Consider the following 18,202-nt stretch of genomic DNA (forward strand, 5'->3'; position numbering starts at 1 on the left):
TATATGCTTCATTTTTAAACCTGCTTCAGAACGGGACTCTAATTTTAGGAAATAAACGTGAAAATAGACAAATCTGAAACCTAAACATTAACTGTATACCATGTTTTCTTATCAGGAACATAAATAGTAAGTTAGAATACTAATGGGTGCATTATATATATTAATGAGGTTTTGTACCATATTCTATCTATCAAGAACTCCTTTTATTTTACCATTAAGATACTTGATTTTCATTTGTATTCTGTGCCATCAGGTACAAATTGATAGCTAGCAGTTAGCAAATAAATGCCTATGAACATTTTTATCCCAACAAAGGATTTTGGAAGGATGGATAATTTAGATCTTTGAGGCTCAAGTATAAATAAACAGAAACTGATTTATAAATCCCACCCTGCTGTAGTTTGATTGTACTGCAAATCTGACAAATGATTTGTGAAAGAGAATGATGAACCCTTATTACCAAGACACTCTTTAACTTAAGCCAAAACAAGATTCCCGGGTAATTTTATATACACTATAAAGATTGATGGCATGGGACTAGCCTGGCAGCTTTCAAATGTTTGACTGGATCGGAAATGGCATTCAGGCATGATTAAAGATTCAACTCGGCTTCTCAGAAATTCTTTATCCTGTGTACTCATCATTCTAACTCACTGCCTTTGTTACAGGTTAAAGATGGTTGACCCCCCAGCTTTGGTGATTAGCACCACATACAACTGACAGTCTTCTGATTTAAAAAAAAGTGATTAGGTTGCCCAGACCTTCTATCATTGTTTATAAGTTTTCTTTTTAAATCACAATAGATCATGGATGTTTGTGACAACTGACAACTGTTTAAGACTTTTTTTTAATGGAGTTGTTAACATTAATTCTTTTATATGGTACGTTAGTCTGTTTCAAATTACATACTGACATGGCACAAACCGCTTTGGCATTGAAAGTCATTCAACGGTGATTAAAGTGCTCTTTTGAGCAGTTTAAGAATGTTTCATCTTGTATCAGCAGTATGGAATTGTTTACTAATTAGATTCCCTGACATCCTGTTTTGTCTTATGCTGATGATATGTGAACCAGAAAGCTGATGAGCAGAAAATTAAAACTTGTTATTAAACTGTCATATAATGGCTTACCATATAAAGTGTCACTCAGATGACTGTGTTGGTGAAGGATAAGCAATGTTTGCTGAGAAAAAAGTGTCCTCTCAATCTCTTTAAATATGTGTGGCTGTGTTGGCATTTTGAGGGCTCTGTATTATAAACCCTTCCTAAAGCACATGGGGTTCCAGCTGGATTTAAATGGATACTTTGTCCCCTCAAGGCCTTCTCACTCAGTAGGGCCACATGGTCTAGTGGCCTGAGCACAATACAAAGCCAGGAACTCAAAGCCCAGTAGCTTTGGGCTATGCCTCTGTGCATATGTCCACACTGCAGCTAAGTGCCCATGGCTGGCCCATGTCATCTGACGCGGGCTATGGGGCTGTTTAATCGCGGTATAAATGTTTGGGCTCCTGCCTCCCCGTGGATCTCAGAGCCCAGGCACCAGTCCAAGCCTGAACATCTACACCACAATTAAACAGCCCCAGAGCCCAAGCCAGCTGACATGAGCCAGCCATGGGTGTTTAATTGCAATGTAGACCTGAGGTATGTCTCTGTTTCCCTACCTGTTGAAATGTGGACAGTAATACTGGTGTGCCTGTAGGGATGTTCTGAGCTTTAATTACTTAGTGCGTTGCTCTGAAGATATCAATGCTAAATATTATTAGTTTCACCCACCACGTTGTTTCCTTCTGTGGCATAAATATGATTTAACTTCCTATCTTAAGGTCAAAAAAAAGTATTGTTCTCTGGATGATAAAGCTGCTGTGCTCGTTTCTCCAGAACAGCCCACATAATGAGCACAACATTTAGAAGTTGATGAAGTAGCACTTGACCCAAAAGCAAATGGCACATTGCTCATAGTAAGAAACAATGGAAGCATTAAATGGTAAAATATTGCAGTCTTCCAGCTGCACGTCCTTTATCTTCATTTCAAATAAAGATGCCCGTGCACCAGCAGTCATGTTGTGTTCACTTGGAGCTTAGCTTGTGTCAGGTTTACAGGATCAGACCCTGGACTCGTATCTACCAGTTACATTATGGGATATTTGGCCCCTATTAACTACTGAAGATTTTGTTAAAAAGTGAGTTAAAAAATCATAAACTATAATAAACTTCCATTTTATGAATGAGCTCATTTCTGACTGAATCTAGTCTGAGCTAGCTAGAAAGCAGCTTTTCAGCCACAGTATAGTGATTAGTCTTTGGCATTGAGCACATAAGTTTTATTTGACTCTTATGAAAAAATCCTATGGGATTAAATACAAAAACGATAACTTTCTATGGGTGTTTTGAACCACTCTATGCAATGGGATAGAATGATCATGCCTAGGCTGTGCAACGCTACAGAGAGCCTATAATTATCTATAAATTATATTACTTTTATTAAAAAGGAGTACTTGTGGCACCTTAGAGACTAACAAATTTATTTCAGCATAAGCTTTCATGAGCTACAGCTCACTTCTATGCATCCGAAGAAGTGAGCTGTAGCGCACGAAAGCTTATGCTGAAATAAATTCGTTAGTCTCTAAGGTGTCACAGGTACTCCTCTTCTTTTTGCCGACACAGACTAACATGGCTGCTACTCTGAAACATTACTTTTATTGTAATTGCTAGAGAACCATATTACATTGTGGTAGGTATTATTGCTACTAGATTCTACCAAACACATTTATAGGCATTGTTTCATGATTTGGTTTAATAAAAACATTTTAATATTTAGCAATTTAACCTGAAAAGGTTCTTTTGGTCCAGAAATAGCGATCTTATTTTTCCTCATTGTACTAGCCAATATTGGTGTTGTTCCAACAGACCCTTTCTAAGTCATCATTCTCATCTTATTCCCATTTTGAGTGAAGAATATGGACCCTAACAACAACTTAATATGCCTTTCTTTGCCATGCTACATAATCTGAGAGCAAAGGAGAAACCTAACTTGAGGAGAATTCAAGCCTCTTAAACTCAAAGCTGCTATTGAAAGATGAGAACATTAAATATGTGGTTTGGTTGCCACTCCACCACTGGCTGATTTGTTAGTAGCATTGTGAGATGTCACAGTTATAGCCATTGGAACCAAGAGAAGAAGAAAATTTGGAGGAAAAGAGAGCGAAGCCCATTCTTGCCCCCTATCAAATATCATTTCAGTAACCATCTATTTTCTCTTTAGTTACCTTTTCTATCATACTCAATAGCCTCTCTATTCTGATTCTTAATTAGTTGCCACAGAAAGGTCTATGATATACATAAATAATCACAAGATGCTGGATAAACTGTATTGTTTTTAAATTAGAGCTGCGTACATGGTGTTTCGCGATGAGCTCCAGCCTATTATTTCTAATTATAGCTGGCAAAGCAAAGTGGTTTCTTGCCCTCTTACAGCTTTTCTGACAGAGCTTTGCCAATCCTGATGCACTCACACACTCACTAAAAAGTTATGGCCTCAACTGTTAATCCCTCAGCTTTCCATCGGAAAAATTCAAAGCGATCAATTTTCCTCATTGGAGCTTAGATTTTTGAATAATAATAATAATAAAAAAGCTGCTTCCACAGATATAATCTATTTCTTAGTGATTTATAAGATGCTAGAAGTAGGTCTTAGAAGGATGGCAAAACCACTGGAAAGCACTGAATCGCTGCAAATTAAGAACTACACTCTCTGTGCGCAGTAGATAAACATTCTCACACAGCAGTGATGACAGCTGCCACGGTAAAATTGTTGACCAAAGATATATGGACAGTTTGGGCACAGATCCCATTAGCACTTTACATGATAGGTCTTAATTGGAATGTCCGGGTTAATATTGTACAAGAGATTTTAAAGAAATAAAATACGTCAGTCTGCATTGCTTATCAAAACTAGGAAGTGGGGGGTATTAAGTAGTTTGGTAAGTAGTTTTTCTTGTTCTAAAGGAAAATCAGGACGGTTTTACAGGACATGTGTGTTGCTTTTAAATCTTTGTGTTTGTTTCACATAATCCCAGCTGGCCAGATCCTGAAGTTCTTAGGCAAGATTCTCACTGAAGTTGCAGAAAGTTTTGTCTGAGTAAAGATGGAATAGCCCTTGGACCCCTGTATTTTGAGTTTGCTTTAAGAGGTACAAAAAAAGAGACAAGGTCACCAAAGTGTATTCAAATTGGGTTCCAGATAGTAATGTAGTGTCTTTAACACTGCCATCCAATGCCCTTAACACTGTCATGCTGTGAGTTACCTGTCAGTTGCAATGCTTCTTATTGGTATTTTAATAAGACACATGGCTTCAGAGGACCACAGTCAAAATTAGAACTATAACTTGCTTTTTTTTTTTTTTTAATTCTAGCAACAAGGAGCTGCCACAACTGTCTACTGTGCCACCGCTCCAGAGCTGGAGGGCCTGGGAGGAATGTACTTCAACAACTGCTGTCGCTGTTTGCCATCACAAGAGGCCCAGAATGAAGTGACGGCTGCAGCTTTGTGGGAGCTAAGCGAGAGACTGATCCAAGAACGAATTGGCAGGCAGTCCAAATAACAGGGAGCTTTTGTAAGGATCAAAACACACACAGTATGTGCACACTAGAAAACTGCCAACTCTGGAGCCTTTCCAATCTTATCATCTCGAGGGTTTCCATATACCTCAGATACAGATTAGCTAGTGTTAAATGAAATAATATCGGTCACAACGTAGTGAAAACAGCTAAGTACTAATGGAAAGTGGGGAATACTGTGGGTTAAAGGGACAATATTGCTTTCTGGGGTTTAGTTAGTCTTGGTTCTCTTTCTTTTGGTTATAGCCCATTGAGTGTAATTCAAGGAGGCATCTTTTGAGTTATTTTAGAAGAGCAATGCAGAGTATATTTCTTGATGCTTTGATTAATGACTACATGGATAGCCCCAAAATAACACGGGATCTCCTCTATTTGTGGTAATTATTTGCTGTTAGGCCTTATGCACTGATTGGGGATGATGGTGCGGTTTATTCTTTTCCCTACTAAGTTTTTATTGGGTGTGGCAAATAAAAAACAAAATTAATAGTAATAAAGAAAGCAAGCTTCCCTGCCCTTGGCCGCTGGCTGCAAATATAACTGTGCTGTCTAGAAAAGGAAGGTGCAAGAAGACATTTGAACAGAAATGATAAAGTCAGATTTACTCCACTGTTAATCATTAAATATGCAGGTTTTCCTTAAAAGATTATAATAAAAGGTATGTTGCAAACCATTCCCTAAATATTGTTGCTTTAGGAAAAGATGATGATGTCTCCTTAAGAACAAACCGGGTGTAATCAGGGGTTTAAAAGTTGTTCCTTCCATTTCTTGGTTCACAGTTTTAAAGAGTTTGTTTTGTTGTCTTTGAAGGTTCACAGTTCTCCAGATACTGCATCCTGTTTAAAATTTCTTTTTTTCTTTCAATTTAAATTTAGCAAAAGAACATGCTTGAATATTGTCACCTGAAGAGAAAGTTTGTCTTGTTTCTGCAAATGTTTTAGTTCCATTTTTTTTTTTAGAAAAGAAAACTTGAGGAAAAATAAAGAGCTTCTTGTCGATGCCATGAAAATGCTGTTTTTTTCTTGTTTCTTTCTGAGTTCATATTTTGTTTTTTGTGCTTTGTAGCTGTCTTCATGCCAAAAAGTTGTCTTAAGCCATCAGCATTCCAGCATCACTTTTCTATAAACAAAACAGAAATAAAGATTGTAAATAGAACTTTAGTTCACCCCATTATTATTCATGTTATTGATAATTGTTCTGTCTTCTATGAGTTTCCTCCTCTATATTCATGAAGTGGCTTAGGTTTGATTGGCTGGTGCATGGGTGTTAAAACCTAACAGCACACTGGTCAGAAATAAATAGCCTTGTACCCTCCCATCATAATAAATGCCCATTTTAATAATAATAATAATAATAATAATACACTTTGTTTTGAGTGCTTTTATTTTCAACTTGTGTGTAATCCAGTCCAGGATACAGAAGACTAAAACATTGAAGCGCTGCACAAGGGCTAGAAAGGGCATTAGAGATGCCCCCCCTTTTTGTGCCCATGTACAGACACTGATTACATTCCTTGAGAACAAGCCTAGCACCAGCTGTAGACATGGGGAGCTGAAGATGGGGGGTCTTGCCCGCCTTCTACACCAACCGGCAGAGCTGGCCCTATATGGGGAAGCAGATGGTACACCTTTTCAAAGGGTGTGGCAGCAACCACACTCTCCCAGTTGTATTTTGCCCAGCTCAGGTTCATCCCCAGACCAGTTCTCCAGCCTCCATATCATTGCCTGCCTTCATTTCCCAGACTGGTCCCAGAAGAACTGATGGTTCTTGGCTGTTTCTCTACCTGTGTCATGACCATCCCAAAGGGGCCATGCAGAGTATTGAGGTCATGCAGTATTTATAAACCTTGCATAATCCACAAAGTACATGGAAATAGCTTTCAGTAAGTAAATAATTCTACCCCTTCCCCACAAACTATTTGAAGGCATCAATCTTCATCAAGGCCACTATAAGTTTGGTGTTAGGGCAAGTCATTTTGGAGTTATGTGGGCCAGAACAAACATGAGGAAAATAGTCTAGACATGTGATCACCTCATTTTTTAGTGCTTCATATTTCCCAAATGCCTTATCCAGTTTGCATCAAATTTTTCACATAAATTAAACCCTAGCATTAAATCATGCCTGAAAATTTTCAGAAAGATGGGTTTAGTTTTGGAAAAATTGAGTTCTGGAGAGGGTCAAAACTATGATTTAAATGGACAGCTACTTATCAGGGGGATAGAAACTAAGTAGCTTCTGTCACATACTATCCTAACAATTGCATTGGCTTTCTAGTTCCTGGCAAAAAGGAGCAATCCAATAGAATACTAACAGAACTAAGATAACAGAGAAACACGGTGTCATAGGATGACATTTTTGGGTAAGTTATGAGGTGTAATTAAACATTACTGAGTGCACTGATATTCTTCCTAAGGCCTTGGGCCTTACACTCCCACTTAGGCAGACATTAATAACTAATAATGCACACCCTGTCATTCTTCACTGCTGAAATATTGTATGCTTTTATGAGAATTTGGTACTCAGAAAGATTGCCTTCCTTCAAAGGATATCTGTTTTACCTCTATGTAGTGGTCCACATTGGAGAGAAAACTTGTTTTAATCTCAAAGATAGCTATATCCGTCATCAGTATGAAGGCACTGCCATGCATGTACTCTGCTGAACAGGTTCATCTGACACCTATGCCTATGGTTAACAAATGCTTAATGACACTAATATGTTAGTGTATCCAGAATTTGGATGTCAACCTTTTTTTCCTAGTCAAAGATTGAATTTTTTTCCTCTCTATTTTCTGAGCAAAGCAAGTCCGTGTAAAAATAAACTTCCTTTTTGTTTTTCCTTAAGCAAAGGGCATTCTGTTGGCCCCAAGTGGCAGAGCATCAGTGCAGGGCACTGGACTTGATGACCTCTCAAGATCCCTTCCAACCCTACACACATGCACACTTATAAATAGGCTGGCTAGCAGCACATAAAGAAGGTGCAAGGAGGATTCAAAAGGAGCAAACATTTTAAAAACATGATCTCCATGTTGATGAATGATAATTCTAAGCCATTGGCTTTGAAAATTGTACTGTATGCTGGTATAAATTTTGGTGCCATTGCATTCAGCTTTATTTATTGACCAGGTTATATTTTTTTCCAGATGATTTACTGAAATTGATTTATACTTAACTAATTGTAATGAACACTGGAATCCATCTGTTAGGGAGTAAGATTTGCAGACAAGTGCTCTTAGGTCAAATACAAACTCTATAGACTTTAACTCATATTATGCCAGCAAAACAAAAGAAGGCCTGAATACAGAAAAATAGATGGTTTTACTTATACTTTTGGAAACCAGCCAGCATGCTTTTTGCAAACACCTGGTAGTGTTAATAGGCACTTTCCATTTACTGCCATAAAAACACATATAAAAAGGGATAAAAAATGTTTCTGAAATGTATTGATAAATATGTACCAATTTATTTGCTACGATTTTCTGATGTAGGGGCAACCAAGAGGCTATAAACCGGAATACTTTCTACCGCCATAATGAAGAACTGTTCACATGCGGTTCTACCTTTTTCCTATTCTTTCATTCTGAGGTCAGCGTGTCCCTTTTCAATCATATGATATGTTGGGGAAGAATCAATATAGCGTTTGTAAAGGGAAATCAGGCCTCGCCACTCTATTAGGGGTTCAAGTATGTGAACAAGGGTGATCCAGTGCATATAGTGTGCTTGGACCTTCAGAAGCCTTTGCCAAGGTGCCATATCACAGGGTCTTTAAGCAGTTCTGGGATAAGAGGGAAGGTCTTCTCATGGCAGATTAAAAGATAGGAAACAAAAGGTAGAAATAAATAGTTTTCACAGTAGAGAGAGGTAAATAGCAGGGTTCTCCCAAGGATCTGTACTGGAATCACTGCTACTCTGTGTATTTATAAATGATCTGGAAAGGGTGGTAAAGGTGCAGACAATATAAAATTACTCAAGATAGTTAAATCCAAAACTGACTGTGATGAGTTACAAAGGGATCTCACAAAACTTGAGTCTCTAATCTGGAGTTTTGTTGCCCAAAGTCAGTGCTGATAAGTGTAAAGTAATGCACATTGGAAAACATAATCCCAACTATACAAACAAAATGATGAGGATTAAATTAGCTGTTGCCATTCATGAAACACATCTTCGTGTCATCTTGGATAGTTCGCTGCATTTTTGTCTGCTGCTGCACACTGAGCAGATGTTTTCAAACAGCCTACTGGGAACTATTAGGAAAGGGATTGATAAGAAGACAATAAATATCAAAATGCCACTATATAAATCCATGGTGTGCCCACACCTGGTATACTGTGTCACCCCCTTCTCAAAAATATATTAAATCTGGGGAAAGTTATAGAGAAGGGCAACAAAAATGATTAGGGGTATGGGAACAGCTTCCTTATGAGGAGTGATTAAAAAGATTGTGGTCATTTTAGAAAAGAGATGACTAAGTGGAGATATGATAGAGGTCTATAAAATAATGACTGGTGTGGAGAAAGTGAATAAGGAAGTGTTAATTAGCCTTTTATATAACACATGAGCTAGGGAGTCACCCTATGAAATTAAAAGGCAGCAGGTATAAGACAAAAAAAGAGGAAGTACTTCTTCCCACAATGCACAGTCAGCTGGTGGAACTCATAGACTTGGCCTCATGACATCCTCTGGCAATAACTGGACTAAAAAAAGAATTAGCTAAGTTCATGAAGGATATATCTATCAATGGCTATTAGCCAGGATGGTCAGGGATGCAACCCCATGCTCTGTGTGTTCCTAAACCTCTGAGAGAGTGGGGACTGGATGATGGGATGGCCCACTTGATGCTTGCCCTGTTTTGTTCATGCCCTGTGAAGCATATGGCATGAGCCACTATTGGAAGCAGGATACTGGGCTAGATGGACCGTTGGTCTGACTCAGTATGGCAGTTCTTAGGTTTTTACCCATCCCTGATAAAAGTAATTGGCAAAATGGCTAAGCATGCAAAATATGTTCTTATGTGAACATAATTCACCTGCTGATAGATGATTGCAGTTGCTGTGATCATCTGCAGGCAGGTGAGTAAGAAACCTCCTCTGACACCAAAGAACTGGCCGGAAGCGTGCATCGGAGATCAGGTGAAATCCTGGCCCCATTGCCATCAATGAAGCCAGGATTTCATCCATGTCCAGTAGAATGAAAGAATTACTACTGTGGTACACCTGAAACCTACTTGCAACTCAAAGCATGTAAGTACCAGGAACAGCCAGGATTTCATCCATGTCCAGTAGAATGAAAGAATTACTACTGTGGTACACCTGAAACCTACTTGCAACTCAAAGCATGTAAGTACCAGGAACCAACACATAAGTGGTTCTCCAGTGGCCACAATGTCTTGGTTTGCTTACCTTTTTTTAAAGGGAACAAAAGACACATTTAATCTCTCCTGCGGCCAGGTAAGTGATTATATTAGAGAACGTCCTTCCAGCAACACTGCAATAATTTGACAAGTCAAGGTTGAATAACTCTTTGTCAAGGGGTTAAGCTCATGACCTTTCAAGCCAAGACACTTATACGAACCAGTTTACCACTGGAATGATCAATATCAGTAAGTGAGAAAGTCTAGCCCGATCTTCTTTTGTACTTTGGTATCGCTTGTGGCTTTCGCATTGATAATTATATCTGGCTGGAAAAAAACTGCCTGTACATTTCACGCTCTGTATTTGTCTTGACAACATTCTATAGGATTACAGTGTCATAATTTCAATGGCAGCCTATCAGCATTTCATAGTGTGCATATATACTGAATTTACACTACAATAGTTATTTCTCCATATGTATGTTTATTATTTATGGTCCATTTAAAAAATCTTTTCCAAGATTCATGGCACAACTCGCTGCAGTTTCTAATCAAACACGGTAAAAAAACTGACATTCCAGGTCTGTTGCCTGGTTTAAGTATGTATTGCACTTCAATTTAAGTATGTTTCTGGCTTGGTATGTATTTTTTTTTCCAGTCAGGGTTCCCAAACGACAGTGAAAGCTGAGGACATGATGCCTTATTGGAACACATCTTTTGGAATCAAGGAGCACTGAGATTGTAAAACAGCTTAGAAATGCTACAGTAGCACTTGTTAATAAATACTGTAGTTACATGTTTGTAGTGGTTTCCATCCCAAAGTGTTTTATGAATAGGATTGACTTCATCCATTTCTGAAGTTCAGTCACCTCTGAGATGGGATGTGGCAACTGTTTGAAAGCACTACGCAACAGGTTAGGAGGAGAAATGAAAAGTAGTGGTCTTTAGATCTATGCCAACTGAACATTCAAATGGGCCTCACGCTGCATGTAGCTACCCATCGTTGTGAGCAGAACATCATCCCTATACCTAACCATCCTACAGTCCTAGCCAAGTCTAGAACCAGCTTGCAGCAGAATTAAATTCTCGACCTGGTTCTGGTGTCTCTATCTACGGCCCACTTGGCAAGTTATTTTATGGCTCTTCCGCTTTACTTGGCTTGGCCACCTCAATAGCCTTTGCACATTTTGTGCGTCTGATTGGCTTGAGTACAAAGCCAGATCAAGTTCCAAGATACCAAAAGCCAGCATGTTACCCAGTAATGGAAGGAGACAGCTGAAGTATGCAGCATACTGCAGAGGTGAATCCCAGTGGCAGTGGGCCTCCTATGACTGGTTAGTGAGCTTGTCATCTAGGCTTGGGACCCTCTGCTCCACTGCCTGCCTGCCTTTGGCACAGTCACTCACTATTGTGAGAATCTTGACACGTAATATTAAATTCTCAAATATTTTTATTGCATTTCCCTGGTACCACTGCCAAATAACTGTGCAAGCAGCTGTCCTAACTGTGGACTTTAACCCTCGTCCCATTCACGCGCACACATACTCACCGCCTCTCGTCTGACTTTATCAGCTAAAAAATGAATTGTCTCCATCCTTTTGCCTTCTGGCCTGCAGACCTTTGCTAACAGACTATGAGAGGGCAAAGTCACAGGTAGGGGAGTCCAGCGTGAACAAAGCTGGATGAGCCCCTCAATGTATTTTGTTGCATAAGGCCCAGCAAAACCTAGGCCTGTCCCTGTGAGCAAAGGACTACCATGCTGAACAGCACTGAGCCTGATTGGAAGTGCTAAGACAGTGGTTCTCAAACGTTTGTACTGGTGACCCCTTTCACAGAGCAAGCCTCTGAGTGTGTCCCTCCCCCCAAATTAAAAAACACTTTCCTGTATATTTAACATCATTATAATCGCTGGAGGCAAAGTGGGGTTTGGAGTGGAGTCTGACAGCTTGTGACCCCCCCCCCGCCAATGTAATAACCTCATGATTCTCTGAGGGGTCCCGACCCCTAGTTTGAGAACCCCTATGCTAAGAGTATTAGAATATTCTGACTCAGTCACAGCTGGGGTGCATATGCATTACTTCAGATAGCCTCATACAGAGCAGTGTTTAAGGCAAGGATTTGGGATGCTTGCATCATACGATGATGGGTCTATTCAAAATATGACAGACAGATGGCTAGATGCCTGCTGAAATCCTTCACCGCAGGTCGCTGCATCAAGAGGAAAATAGAGACAGCTCTTTGGGAGAGAGAGTGTATTCCCAGGTACAGTATCTCCCTGTTTTTAACAGTGCTAACCACATGATTTAGTGGATCCCTTTTCTTGGGTTTCTCGTTTTTCCAGGTTGTCGCATCAAAAATAAGGTTTGCTGCTTTTACAGAGTGCTTTCCAACTGGGGTTTCATGAATTAGCCCCACGCTTTAAAAGACAAGATTGCTCTGGCAGAGAGAGCAGAGTAGCTGTAAAAGTGTCAAGGTGTTATGAATGTCCTGATGACAGAGCCCAGTTGTTATCTGCTGGGTAGTGAGGGAGGATAGCTAATGATGTGCAGCATGTAAACCCTTTGTTGCTCTAATCCATCTGTGTGGAGGGGAGTGAAAAAGAGGGGAGAAATCCTGGGAAAATTACTTGGACAGCTGGAGACAAAGTGTGTACTGATGGAGTCATCCAGAGGTAGCTGTCAACATGAGCAGTGTTTGCATATAATACAAGGCAACTCACAAGTTTTTTTTCTGGTCTGTGCAAAGAACTTGATTAAAACACAGTATCCTCTTACCAACTGGTCTCCATTTTTAAGTGGGGAATGTGATTTTAATCAATGGGTGGCTGTGGTATGCTCTTAACACAGAACAAAGATCAGGCTAAATCTAGCTAAAACAAGATGTACAGATCCCTTTGGAGAATCGGAGTGAAATGGGAAACAGTCATTTTATTAATTCTGCTGTGTTTTATAGACCTTTTATCTGGAACACTGCCTATACAACATCACTACCTAATTAAAAGGGGCTCATCAATTTGCTGGACAATTGCTTATTAAAATAATAATTTTTAAAATCCCTGAAAATCAGCCACTCGAAGGGAGTAAACACAAAAAGTCTGACAATATTAGTTGGGAATATTATAAAAGAGCTATAGAAATTATATACATCTGCAATTGCCTTGGAGACAAAGTTAGTCCTTTTTTGAATGCTTTTGTGTTGCTGGTTTTAGGTTTTTAAGTCTTATGCATCTTATAAGCAGTTACCTCATGCTTAGGAGACTGTGAACATGGCCTAAATTATGTGCTTTGTTCAGTATATCCAATTCTTACACCCAGCCCTTATCCCCAACCCTCCCCACCATTCCCCTGCCCTTCTCTAGCTTAATCCCCCTTTACAGAGTCCAGGTTGCATAGACTAGCTATATACCTACTTCACTGCAGGGGCCCTCTTGAATCCCTCTCCTGAAAACTTTCAGTCTATAGACAAGACAGACAAAAAGTGGTAGTTAAGACGTATTATCATCCCTATTTTACGTAGGTGGCACAGACACTAAGGGACTTGGCCAAGTCACACCAGAATGTGGTGGCAGAGGCAGAAATTTTGCTTGTGAGATACAGTCCAATCACAAAGCCATCCTTCCTCTCCATATTGCAGCCTGTGGAGTGTACAAAGGCAGCACGTTGCTGTGACATGGGCTACTATTTTGAGTCCCCAGTTGTGGAGAAACCTGTTTGCTCTTCCCATGAATGGGTTGATAAGATATCGGAGCACCAGCTTGCCACAAAGAATTGAGGAGAAATGGCCAGCCAGGCACTGTCCTTCATAATTGAGGCCATTCCGGACCTTGATATGTATGTTTCATTGTCTGGTTTTACTCAGCTCAGGAGTTAAAAGTATGCTGCCTAAAATGTATCGCAGTTTCTCAGAGCTGCCTGGACAGACTCTTTGTAGACAAGGGGAGCGCATCTTCCTGTGTGACCATTCCAGTTTTTCCTCTGGCAAGCTGAGGTCTAAATGGCTTCCATCCAATATACCATGGAACATAGCCGAAGGACTGAAAACAAGCACCATATGCAACCGACTGGGGGGAGAAATGGCCTCCTGAAGCCCTTCAGGCACCCGCAGTAAAAGCTCCACATCTTGTGACTATTGGATTTCACAGTGCAGACTCTGCCAGGAATTGCCTGCAGCGTGCAGAGTTAGCAGAGATTTAACACCAGGCATTTTAGCATTTTGACTTAAATCCAGTATAAACTTCTAAGTTACCTGGCTGAGCTCAGTCTCTCGTGGACAAGGGTCAGCAACGCATCACAAAGCCACTCAGCCTACAGAACACTCTGGAATAGAACAGTGGTAAACGCGCAAAAGAAGCCTGAAATTTGCCTTCAGTGGGATGGCATTACCTCTCATCTTAGAGAAGACCTTCTCCCTCGCCCACCTAGGGTTGAAGCCAGCTTGGCTTGGGCAGAGAGGAGAAAAGAAAATTACAGTGCACCTAGCCTGCAGACAAACTAGAGGTATTTTCCTTTCAGCAAAGCTGTTCCTTTAAGCTTTACGAGCAGTAGAAATTCATGCATTACAGAGGCACAAAAATGAAAAGGGGGGAATAGTTGCATTAGAATTAAGTACTGGTTTTAATATGACACCTGTCAGACTTATTGTTAAAAATGGGGAGAAAGGCTCCTTTCAGAAATAACAACATTGCAGCAAGGTTAGTTATAACACAGTGAGTCCTGTCCACAGTTGCAATTAGAAGTTGTTTACTATCTAGCAAAATAGCTCTGCAACATCAATGTTATATGGACATCATGTGTTGTTTCAGTCTTAACTGAAGGCTCAGAGATAATCCTCTGTTCTAATACAGCTCACAGCCAAGCTCGGAGATTCTCACCACAATCACATTACTTTCCTAATGACACTATCACCCAACCAGGGATTAAGTGCTGCTTTACAGGCAATGAATGGCATCACCATGTTTAGGCTGCTAAACAATTAAAAGGTCAATTTACAGCGAGTTAGTGGGGGAAGGCATGACAAGCAATGATAGGTTGTGATAAACAAGAGCTGCCAGAGATCCATATATTCCAGGGCAAATATTTCTGGCAGAAAGCTGTTAAGGGGCATCCTTTTATTTACAGCCAAATGAATTTGTTAGGAGAGCAATCCCCCCTCTCAAGATGCACTTGCTCTGTTTCCAGTGCAGAACAGGCTGACATTGTTCACACCGCTCTAGAGTCACATCTGCCCTCTGGGCGAGACAATTTTCATACTCATGCCACTGAGCCAAATTTTGTCCTGCAAAGGATGCCAAATGTGGCACGTTATTTGTAAGTCACCACAAAATTAATTTCAATTATGCCTTCAGCCAGATTTCAAACAAAGACTCTAGAGACATAACGGGAAATTAATTTATTAAAAAGCAATAGCTTGATAATGCACATGATGATAGAATAAATGAATATGTTCAATATCTTATAAAACAGTTGGCAATCACATAATAGAGCATTCATTGTCAATTTAGTAGCTTGTCTTATTATACTCAGCAAATAGAAGTAAAATGGTGTATTATTCATGAAGCAACATGCTTTAATTACTTTTAGTGCACATTTATTTTTCCGAATATAATATGAGTTAGATTCATCTATAACTGTAACCTAGCTTATGTATCTTGAAGCAGTAACACAAACTCTGAGACATCTTGTGAACACAGTAATCAGTTTCTAGGAAGTATTGCAATATTTCTATGTATTTCTAAAGTACTTGCAATATTTCTATGTGGAAAAGTATCCTAAAAAGACAAACTGAGATGCCACCCTATAGTAGGATTATATCTGAGACCATTTCAGTTAAGTCTGATATTAAGTTAGCTGATGATTTTATCAGACATCATTTCATGTTTCAAAATTTGATGTTTTTACCTGCCATAAAACTAAAAAAAATGAAACCAAACTAATAATGTTTAACTGAAATCTTCCTGTTAACACACCCCTCTAACTTAATTTGGTATGAAGGTCTCACATACAGGGAAGGTCAGGTAAAGTCCACTGCTCATTTCAATTAAAATGTCTTCCAGGATTTATAAGTAGTAAACTGATCTCCTGCCTATATTTACAGGTTTCCTACAAGCCAGCCCTTCTACTACTAAGTACAGTGTTGTAGCACGTTGTTGATTTCCATGTACAAAAAGCTCCATAAAATAAGATGATTTAAAAATACAATTAAAGTCTAAATCTTTACACCCATTAACATTTAGGGTCCATTACCTTACTTTGTCTCTTGCTATATTAAATGCTAGGATGTTTTGCTCTTGGGCTATAATATTTCATTCTGGTTCTATTTATAAAACAAATGTAATTTAGCTACCGGTAAATCTTGGGTATAATTGGTTAGCAAGTATCTGCTACCATGTAATAACTTTGAGCTATAGGATTTTTTTTCTCCTGTTCTTCTCTTCTTTGTCCTTCCGGACTCATGCACAGGGGCAAGTCAATGGCACTAGACATATTACAAATACCTAGACTGACGTGATTGATCAAGCCTCCCTCTAAGAGCTGCCGTACTGGATATCATCCTGAAGCTGATGCCCATCGCACTTGGTAGGATTGCTACAGAAGAGCTCTGACTGAGGCACACCTGGCTTCCTCCCCACATAACAGTAAAATACCATGGGCCAGAACAAGGTCTATGCAGCCTTTAAGTCTGACAAAACCCCTATTTTGAGATCTTGCATGAGACTGAAGTCATGTGTGGCCCTTTTCCTGGCCCTCTGCCCGAGGAGAATTAAACTCCCATGTTGAATTATGTTCGCCTCACAAACATGGGAACTGGTTCTGGCGTGAAATATGCCCAGTGCAAACACCATGACTTACACTCTGTGATAAAAGTTGCAAAAGGTATAAATCAGGGCAGCATTTGACCCCTGAGTGTAAAGTGACATTTTAGTTTGAAAGATGTCTGAAGCATGGTAGCACAATTATGACTCCTTTTCCCCAGTCCTCACTAAACCGATTCTAGACTAGTTTTTATTGGTCACCAAGGATGAGTTTCTAAGGTTTTTAGATTCAGAAATTGGGGTAATAGCATTGCAAGGGCATGGCCCCGTTTCCTTCCTAATCCTGATTTCAGTTCCCATTAGTAACCTGAAGCCAGAGCTGTTTAATCCTTAATTCCTGGCACAATTAACATCTCATATTCAGGAGGACTTTTTGAAAGGAGATCTGTCCCAGCTAGGTCAGCCCTAGATAGCTTTTTTACTAAATGAGGTGAAATCTGCGATAGTCTAAGTCAAAGACAGTAATACTTTGTTTAATGGGGCAATAGAGCAGAGAGTCTGCTCTGGTCTGATGGAGTAAGAGTCAACACCCTAGCAATTAGAGTTAGTGAGAGATGCAAGTTCACAAACTCTCAAGCTATTAATAAACAGTGTGAGTAATTCTACAGGTTTTGATGTAAGGCTGAGACAGCATCTTCAGCAGAGGAAAATACAAATATTACCAGGGAAGCCAAGAAGAAGTGAAAATTCTTTCAATATACATCATTGAAGATAAATGGCCAGATTTTTCTGCACTTGGCCTGTTTTTGTGGGGGGGGGGGTCAATTTGTGTCCACAAATAACTACAGCCACATTTGCACCCACAATTCATTGCAGGAGCAAAATACCAGTGATTAGGTGACTGCCTGTCTGTGCCCACAAATCTCAATTTGATGTTTGCCTAATATCTGCACCCTCAATTATTATGGGTGCAAAACTGCACGTACACAAATGACAGCTGTTTGAGAGTCAACTAAGAATCTCCTCTCCTTTGTTAAGTTCTTTTTCATATTCTGTACAATCCTACTGGGCCCAATTCTCCATTACATCCTGGCAGTTTTGCATTGCTCCACCTGACCAAAGATGTGCTAAAGCCAGTTTATCCAGTCAGTGGAAGATACCCCCTCCCACCCCAGCACAGGAGAACCCCAGGAAGTAGTTCTACCTAGTCACTAGCATAACAGGCATAGATGGGGAAAAGGAGCTGTGACCAGATTTACCATATCCCCTCTTTAATCTCCAGTTGCTGTCTTGGGGGCGGTTGGCAGCTTATGTGAAATAGAGCAGTGCATCCATCTGGTTGCAATTTATACTGGGGATAAGACTGCGATGAAGATGGTCCCAGATTTGCAGGGATTGCCAAGGTATCTTAAAACCACAACCCTTGCAAACTGGGCTAAACCCTTGATTCAGTAAATTGCGCACACATAACACTTAACATTAAGCAGGTGAG

General features: G+C 39.8%; 2 protein-coding genes across 3 annotated transcripts in view; one reads left to right on the top strand and one right to left on the bottom strand.

The window, feature by feature from the left end:
- WWOX (WW domain containing oxidoreductase) overlaps positions 1 to 5,090 on the top strand; it is a 672,980-nt gene extending 667,890 nt beyond the window's left edge. Inside the window, exon 10 of one of the 2 annotated variants that reach the window (XR_004002846.1) lies at positions 4,411 to 4,490. Coding sequence is in view for 1 of the 2 variants with exons in the window: in XM_030582110.1 (XP_030437970.1) it covers positions 4,411 to 4,599 (189 nt within the window). In the remaining variant the exon portion in view is untranslated. Of the gene's footprint in view, positions 1 to 4,410 lie in introns of both variants that reach the window. The other variant, XM_030582110.1, reaches the window with a different exon arrangement.
- Positions 5,091 to 5,183: 93 nt separating this feature from the next.
- MAF (MAF bZIP transcription factor) overlaps positions 5,184 to 18,202 on the bottom strand; it is a 234,370-nt gene continuing 221,351 nt past the window's right edge. Inside the window, exon 3 of the mRNA XM_030582118.1 lies at positions 5,184 to 5,731. The gene's annotated coding sequence lies outside the window, so the exon portion shown is untranslated. The remainder of the gene's footprint in view (positions 5,732 to 18,202) is intronic.

This window comes from Gopherus evgoodei, chromosome 12 (assembly GCF_007399415.2).
Source record: "Gopherus evgoodei ecotype Sinaloan lineage chromosome 12, rGopEvg1_v1.p, whole genome shotgun sequence".
Lineage (NCBI taxonomy): Eukaryota > Metazoa > Chordata > Testudines > Testudinidae > Gopherus > Gopherus evgoodei.